Source organism: Vespa mandarinia, chromosome 17 (assembly GCF_050613455.1).
Source record: "Vespa mandarinia isolate Hongniang chromosome 17, ASM5061345v1, whole genome shotgun sequence".
Taxonomy (NCBI): Eukaryota; Metazoa; Arthropoda; class Insecta; order Hymenoptera; family Vespidae; genus Vespa; species Vespa mandarinia.
Window position 1 is genome coordinate 2,898,519 of NC_140826.1, and position 8,096 is coordinate 2,906,614.

The 8,096-nt window shown below is 26.0% G+C and overlaps 2 protein-coding genes across 2 annotated transcripts; one reads left to right on the top strand and one right to left on the bottom strand.

Moving 5' to 3' along the window:
* The first annotated feature begins 497 nt into the window (after positions 1–497).
* On the top strand, positions 498–4,104 carry Ero1L (endoplasmic reticulum oxidoreductin-1-like protein). The gene is made up of 8 exons (XM_035886061.2): positions 498–1,226; positions 1,923–2,126; positions 2,245–2,402; positions 2,505–2,690; positions 2,766–2,812; positions 2,905–3,253; positions 3,334–3,627; positions 3,738–4,104. Exons 1-8 carry the CDS (start codon positions 1,074–1,076, stop codon positions 3,787–3,789), a joined length of 1,443 nt encoding a protein of 480 aa, XP_035741954.1. The 5' UTR covers positions 498–1,073; the 3' UTR covers positions 3,790–4,104.
* A 1,576-nt stretch (positions 4,105–5,680) lies between these two features.
* Tasp1 (Taspase 1) lies at positions 5,681–7,859 on the bottom strand. The gene is made up of 9 exons (XM_035886064.2): positions 7,682–7,859; positions 7,505–7,572; positions 7,133–7,404; positions 6,915–6,994; positions 6,771–6,838; positions 6,560–6,676; positions 6,205–6,385; positions 5,981–6,132; positions 5,681–5,906 (listed from the first exon to the last, which is right to left on the bottom strand). The coding sequence occupies exons 1-9, from the start codon at positions 7,719–7,721 to the stop codon at positions 5,832–5,834; spliced, it is 1,053 nt and encodes a 350-aa protein (XP_035741957.1). The 5' UTR covers positions 7,722–7,859; the 3' UTR covers positions 5,681–5,831.
* Between the last annotated feature and the right edge of the window lie 237 nt (positions 7,860–8,096).

The window sequence follows — 8,096 nt, forward strand, 5'->3', positions numbered from 1 at the left end:
ATATACGTATGTACATTATCATATATTTCTAAAAATATAAATATATTTCTTTTATTTTCTATATTAAAATTTCAAGAAATACGAAGATCATTTAAAAATGATTATTAGCTCAGAAAGAAGTTTGACAAGTAGATAACTATATTCATATATATATATATATGTATATGTATATATAGGAGTAACGTGGCAGAAACGAATTTTCTCTAAAAGGATACATTGCATACATTGATAAAAATCGACGGATAGAGTACGAACACGTAATTCAAACGGATTAATCCAATATATTTTTTCGAAAAAATGGTGGGGGAATAACAAAGTGTACGTGCGTTTATCTATATGCGTTTAACAACGTTGTCATTCTCTATTATAAAACGATAATATTATTTATTAATATTTTTACGAAAATCGATGAGAAATATTGTCGATGATGTGAAAAAAAAAAAAAAAAAAAAAAAAAAGTAAAAGAAAGGGGAAAAAAAAAAGAAATAGAAAAATAAATCGGACGAAATAGTGTATATTGATTCGCATCGATCTTTTCTATGCTTTAATCGTGTTGACCTTCCTAAATCAGGTCCACCCACTTTTTCTTCCCCCTCTTTCCCGTTACCTCACCTTATCATCTCATACTATTACTACGCTTAGTTACCTCCCACCATTTCTCTCTCTCTCTCTCTCTCTTTCTCTCTCTCTCTCTTTTCATCTTCATTATAGGTTATCGGTTTCTCTCTCTTTTTGACAGCACGCGACTAATCAGCGTGTAAAAGCATCGGATTCGGTGAAACATTCGCGGCGCGTTCGCTCGAAATTTTGTCTCCCCTTAAATATCCTAACTGTTAATCGTCACGTAGACAGCGTTCGAGGAAAAGAAGTTATGAATTTCTGAGAAATAATATTAAAGATCAAACGATTATAATATATCGTTGAGTCGTCGTCGTCGTCGTCGTCGTTGTGTAGTCGTCGTTGTCGCGTTGTTCGACCGATGTGAAAAAAAAAAAAAAAAAAAAAAAAAGAAGGAAAGAAAGGGAGATATACGTCAATGTATATATTCGTTCGTACCGTTAGAACACATCATAATGGAAATAACGATGTTGAACTCTTCCACGCAAATAATGTTATTCTCGACATTAGTTTTTCTAATTATATTAACAAATTTCAACGCTAATGTCATTGTCAAAGGCAATTATTTTGGAACTAATGCGGATAAAGACGATCAGTGTTTTTGCAAGGTAAATCGTATATAAAACAAAAAAGAATATATATATATGTGTGTGTGTGTGTGTGTATAAAAAGATGTTGGACTTCGAGTCACGAATTCATTGTTAATACGTGTGATTAAAGATATCAAATTCATAACCTATTAGATATGTTAATGATTAAGAAGGGATTATTTTTATCTGATATCATATGCTCTTTATATCTTCAATTTTCTTTTTTCTTTTTTTTTTTCTTTTTTTTTTAATATCCCTAACATATTCTCTATGTCACAGTTCTTCTTGTCTGCGATTTATTGTTTGTGATATTTCTATCCTTTATGGTTATATTTAAGCGGTATTTTTAACATTTTTGTAAAATGACATTTGATAAAGATTTACTTTTTTTTGTATCGTATACTTCCTCATATATATATATATATACATATATATATATGTATATAGTAATAAATCAACCAATATTTTGAAAAAACGCAGTATATATATATGTATTTATATGTTTACATATGTATGTATATATGTATATGTATACATATATAGAAAAGTCGGACAATAAAAATCTACTGATAAAAATTGTTATAGATTGAAAGTGCATAAGATCGGTTTTGTTTCAACTTTAAAAAAATAATATTCTATTCAATAATGTCAATAAGGAATTATTTTGAAGATTAAACTATTTCAGTATTATTAATATTATCATTTTTGTTTCAGTTAAAGGGATCGATTGATGATTGTAGCTGTAATGTTGATACAGTGGATTATTTTAACAATGTAAAAATATATCCCAGATTGCAAAGTCTTTTGTTAAAGGATTACTTTAGATTTTACAAAGTGAACTTAAAACAAGAATGTCCTTTTTGGGCTGATGACAGTAAATGTGCTATACGTTATTGTCATGTACAACCTTGTCATGATGTAAGCAATTTATATTTTAATTTATTCAATTGTATATCATTATATTGTACAAATTATAAATAGTAAATGTAGATGTAACGAATGAATAAGAAAATTCTATTCCTATTATTTGTCATAGGATGATATTCCAGAAGGATTAAAAGGAGAAATTCCAAGAAATTTACATTTCAATGAAAGTCCAGCAGATAAATATAAATTATCCTTACAATTGGCAAATTGTAATCAAAATGCGAAAGATCATAATATGGAATTGGGTTATCTAAATACCACTATTAGGTAATATAAATAAATTATATTAATATGATTATCAATGTATAATTATATTAATATTAATTATCATTGTATATATGTAATTTTTTTTTTTCTTTTTTTTTTTAGTTCAGAAAATTATAAAGAATTTGAACGTTGGCAACAATATGATGATGCTCAAGATAATTTTTGTGTGAAAGAATCTAGTCCCGGTGAATATGTTGATCTTTTACTTAATCCTGAACGATATACAGGATATAAAGGACCAAGCGCGCATAGAATATGGCGAAGTATTTATATGGAAAATTGTTTTAGGTATGCGTCCATAACAATTTTATTTCATTGATAAAATTTCATCTGTTCATTATTTTGTTCATATTTTTGTTTTAGACCTAAAAATTCTCCTCATAATTTTATACAATCTTCTAAAATGAATGGTATGTTTTTTTTCCTTGTCTCATAATTATATTTAATTTTATATGTAATGCTTCCTCATAAACACCTATTTAAATTGTTTTATATATTATAGGAATGTGTTTAGAAAAAAGGGTTTTCTATCGTGTTATTTCGGGTTTGCATGCAAGTATTAATATTCATTTATGTTCAAAATATTTATTATCTTCACAAGATTGCTTAAATATTGTATCAAATGCAAAATGGGGCCCTAATCTATCAGAATTACAAAGGCGATTTTCATCTGAAACAACTGGTGGTGAAGGACCTAATTGGTTGAAAAATTTATATTTCATTTATTTACTTGAATTAAGGGCTCTTGCTAAAGCTGCCCCTTATTTAAAAAGAGAAGAATATTATACTGGTAATGATGTTGACGATAAAGAGACACGTCTGGCTATAGACGATGTTCTACAAATTGTTCAGTTAGTTTTCTAAACATAATATTTGTTTTATACGAAATCTATAATGGCAAATGCAAATCATTATACATGTATTATTTTAGATCATTTCCTGAACATTTTAATGAAACAGTTATGTTTTCTGGAGGTATTCATGCACAGATATTAAAAGAAGAATTTAGACAACATTTCAGAAATATTTCACGCATAATGGATTGTGTTGGATGCGATAAATGTAAACTATGGGGTAAATTGCAAATACAAGGTTTAGGAACAGCATTAAAAATTTTATTCTCTGGAAAATTTGATAAATGGGAATCGACCCTTCATAATTTTACTAGAAAACAATTCTTCTTAGAAAGAAGCGAAATTGTAGCTCTCATTAATGGATTTGGAAGGTAAGATTTATAATGCGTTACCTCATATAAAATTGATATATGAATATTTTATATGCGTATATATATGTATGTATATTTTTTTTTTTGTATCATTTTTTTTTTTTTTTTAGATTATCAGAAAGTATATTTGAATTGGATAGATTTCGACAAATGATGAGATAGCATAATAATAATTAGGTAATGATTTTTCCAAGTACTACGGCAAGACACATCACATTATTTAATTAGCTTTCCATGGAAATAATTATGTTGTAAGATTTATGAATTGTTATAATTATGTTTTTCACACTCATATATCTTTATTAACATTCAATATGAAATCGCAATGGAAATTAATCAGATTACAATGTAAATAATCCTATGTTAATCTTATATCCGAAGCGAAAGAGAAAGAAAAGTAGTTAGTGTATTATTATAACCTTAGATGGAAAAGTACAATTGTTTAAATGCTCAATATTTCTACATGACAATTTTACAAGAGTAAATATATATATATATATGTATATATATATATATATATATATATATATATGTATATATATATATATATATATATATATATATGTATATATATATATATATATGTATATATATATAATGCAACTATCCTTATACTCCCTTCTATTCATAAAATTGATTTCATTGCGATTTCATTTTTAAATTTAAACTCTGTCTGTGATAAATATCTACATTATATGACACGTATATTCTGTAATAATTTTCTTATAATTTATCCAGAAGAATTCATAACTCAAAAATCTTTCCATACTTTTACAACAAGTTATAATATGACAAGTTACGTTAGCAAGTTTTTTTTATATTATACTATTTTTAAATATAGTAAATTATGTTGTAAAGAAAATGACCAAGATTTGTAATATTTGACATCTTGATTATTGATATGGAGAACTAATGTAAGACATGCAAGTACTTCATTGGCTTTGAAACTATGTACAACAAAAATAATTTATTTTTAAAGATACATTTATATTTATTAAAAAATAAATGGTATTCTAGTTTTATATATCTATATACATATACACAACATACATACAGACTTCTTTGAAGTAGTATATACATTTTATACATTTTTCTTGATCTTTTTTACATCTTAATAATTATCTAAATAATTAACATTTATGACTTATATGTGATTGTAGATATATATATATATATATATATATATATATATGTATGTATATATATATATATATGTATATATATATATATAAATATTTTAAGAGTATTAGTGCAGTAAACCATCTTCCTTTTAAAATTGTTTCTGTCCTTCAGTAAAGTCAATTATAAAAGTACCTTGCAATGATTATTGTTTGTAACTAATACAACGATTTTACGCAATTAGGATTACGATCCTTAATACATCATTGTATCGAATAATTATCATATAAAAAGTAAATTAACATTATTAGTATAAAGAACATGTAATAAACCATTATAATTATATTATCGAATATATACATATAGATATATATAACGAGCTTTTTTTAAATAAACACACATTTCTAAATATTTTTTCAAATAAAAATTTAAATTAATCTTATAAAGAAAGGCACAATTAATTAATTATTTAATATGATCATAATAATAATAAATAATGAATGAAAATTAAATTTTATTATAATTAAACGCAGCTGATTAGCTCGACAGTATTTACGTCGAAGAAATATTAGATCTTGTCGCAAATAATATCGATTGCCCAGGTCTCACCGCGTGGAGGTTGCTGCGCATCGAGACCCTATTTTTTATAAAATATAAATAAATATAAACTAATGCGTATATATATATAATATTTTTATAATATTACTAATAAAAACCTCCTTAGCGGTAATGTCGATGTCAGCCATCTTAGACTCTGCTAGCAATAACCAATAGGAACTTTCAAAAACAGCCTTCTAGTTCACTCTCAACAAATAGACGGCAGCACTATATCTTATTAATCATATAAAGTATATACTTTGCATATAAAATATTTTTGTAAATTAATCAATGCTTTACAAAATACAATATACTTTAATATTAACTGCTCGGTTTTATATATAAAATGTATTTTCAAACAATAGTACAAATTTTTTACGTATATAATATTATAAATTATCATATATTTGTTTTTTTCCTTTACCAGATAAGAAATTTTATGTTCAATAAAATATGTCCTTATGCTCTAATGAAAATTTTGATTTTTTTTACATTCGAAAACAAACGCCTTCGACTACTGCTTTTTTTCCAACTTCACGTGTAGGTAAAACTGACATATGACTCTAAAATAAAATATTTGTGTTATATATAATAATTAATATTTTCTAAAGAAAGCAATATTTTTTTTATGTATTACTATTGATGTCCGTTCATTAGAATTCATGTAGCCTATGATCATTGAATTAGTAGAATAACTCCAAAGAAAATCGCCAAGTTTTTCTTGCGGTGAATATCGAATTGCTATAACTCCACCTAATTTCTTTTCAAGTCCATCTAAGAATCTAGATTCTAAAAATAATCAATTTTATTAAAATATGAATCATTAACGTTAAAAGATATTAATTTAATCATAGTCTCAACCTATAAAATTAGTTTTCATAGCTTGATGTAAGCTAGTTGTTGGACAGGATGTATTTACAATTGCTTCTGCTATTGATCTTGCAAGTGTAGTACGAATAAGATGTTCTCCGCAACCAGATGTACTTGTACCAACTGAATACTTATCCTTACATGCCCAAGTACCACATCCCCATACACCAGCCTAAAAAGAATTAGGCTAAGAGCTAAAATGGTAAAACATGTAATATAATCTCTTGATTAATAAAATAGCAAAAATAATGAGACAATTATAATTGTATCAAATATTAAATGAAATTATTGAAAATTGTCATGAAATTTTTGTAAATTATCAGTCAATCAACTATTAGTTACATACTTGACCTACTCTTCCTGGATATTTAAGAATGATACCACCACTAGAACAAGCTGATGCTATATTCCCATTTTTATCTACACATATTGCACCCACAGTATCCAATCGTCTTTTAGCATACTGCAAGTGTAAGACAAAGTTTTTACAATCTTAAATTAATGAAGTATTTATCATTCCTCTTCTCCTTTTTTATTACAATACTACCTATCAATACCTTATGTACTTCATCATCACTATTTTCCACTTGTCTTTTGTAATACTTGTATATTTTTTCTGCTTTTCCTATAGATAGATGATTACAATAAGTAAAAGATAAAATATTACTGTTACAGTAACACTCTTAATTATTTACACATACTTGATATTAACTGTTCAGGTGATAATATTTGTATACCCATTTCTTGTGCCCATGTATGTGCTCCATGTCCAACCAAAAAACTAATATAAAATTATTATAATAATTGAACTTTTTAAATATATATATATATATTAGAAAACAAAACATATATTACAGAAGTCATGATAATAAATTAATATTGATTAATAATTATAAATAAGAGATTTTTTTAAATATACCTTGGTGGAATTCTTCCATATCCAATTTTCTTTGATTGTTGTTCGCATAAACGCTTTGCAAGGAAGACAGGATTTTTGATACCACTAACTGCACCTATTGCACCAAATTGCAAATTAGTACCGTCCATAACACTAGCATCACATTCTACTGTTCCGTTAACTGTAAGGTTAGAACCAAATCCAGCATTTGTTAAAGGTGAATCTTCTAACACAATTGTAGCATTAACCACTGCATCTAATGCACTACCACCGGATTTAATATTTTGTATACCCTAAAAGATTTTTCTATGATTAAAATATATAATTAAATAATGATAAGAAATCTCTAAATGAAGAATTAGAAATTTCTAAATAGAAAATTTGAGAACTTACTGCTCTACACGCATCGCGACATAATTTTTGATATTTGTCTTTAGTTGAATCGGAATGATGTCCTGCACCTATCATATATTATATACGTATAATATACATATAATATTTTATAAAAAAAAATATTATTACTTTACAAGATCCAAATTTTTTCATTTATAAAAACTGTAATTAACCTACCCACGTGTACAGCAACGAATCCATGATTAACATTACTCATTACATCAAATCACTTTATCAGTCTTCTTCGTCTTTTTTTTTTTCTTAATCTATTTCAATTTTTAATTAAATTAGAGATGTATTTCGTTTTATATGATGTTCACAAAATACATTAAATAAATCTAACATGTCTACCAATCTGATAATTTATTTCTGGATTATTTGGTACTATCTCATTCTTTTGCGTTCAAGAACGTAAATATAGAGTTAACCAATCAGAATCTGTGTTTATGAAAGAGTCCTCGTTCATTGGTGTATTTTATTTTTCGTATGTTTTTACAAATCTATCACACACGTGTGTTTGATATTTCAATACTTTAAAATTTGTATTTCGGGATTGTTGACCTTGTACAATATATAAACATAAACAATTTCT

Bases quoted from the DNA above. Each gene is read 5' to 3' on its own strand.
- Ero1L (XM_035886061.2), top strand. From the start codon at position 1,074: ATGGAAATAACGATGTTGAACTCTTCCACGCAAATAATGTTATTCTCG. The intron at 2,127-2,244 runs GTAAGCAATTTA...TATTTGTCATAG, and splicing joins ATGTACAACCTTGTCATGAT to GATGATATTCCAGAAGGATT. The intron at 2,403-2,504 runs GTAATATAAATA...TTTTTTTTTTAG, and splicing joins TATCTAAATACCACTATTAG to TTCAGAAAATTATAAAGAAT.
- Tasp1 (XM_035886064.2), bottom strand. From the start codon at position 7,721: ATGAGTAATGTTAATCATGGATTCGTTGCTGTACACGTGG. The intron at 7,573-7,681 runs GTAGGTTAATTA...AATATATGATAG, and splicing joins ATTCGTTGCTGTACACGTGG to GTGCAGGACATCATTCCGAT. The intron at 6,386-6,559 runs GTATGTAACTAA...AATTCTTTTTAG, and splicing joins ATCCAGGAAGAGTAGGTCAA to GCTGGTGTATGGGGATGTGG.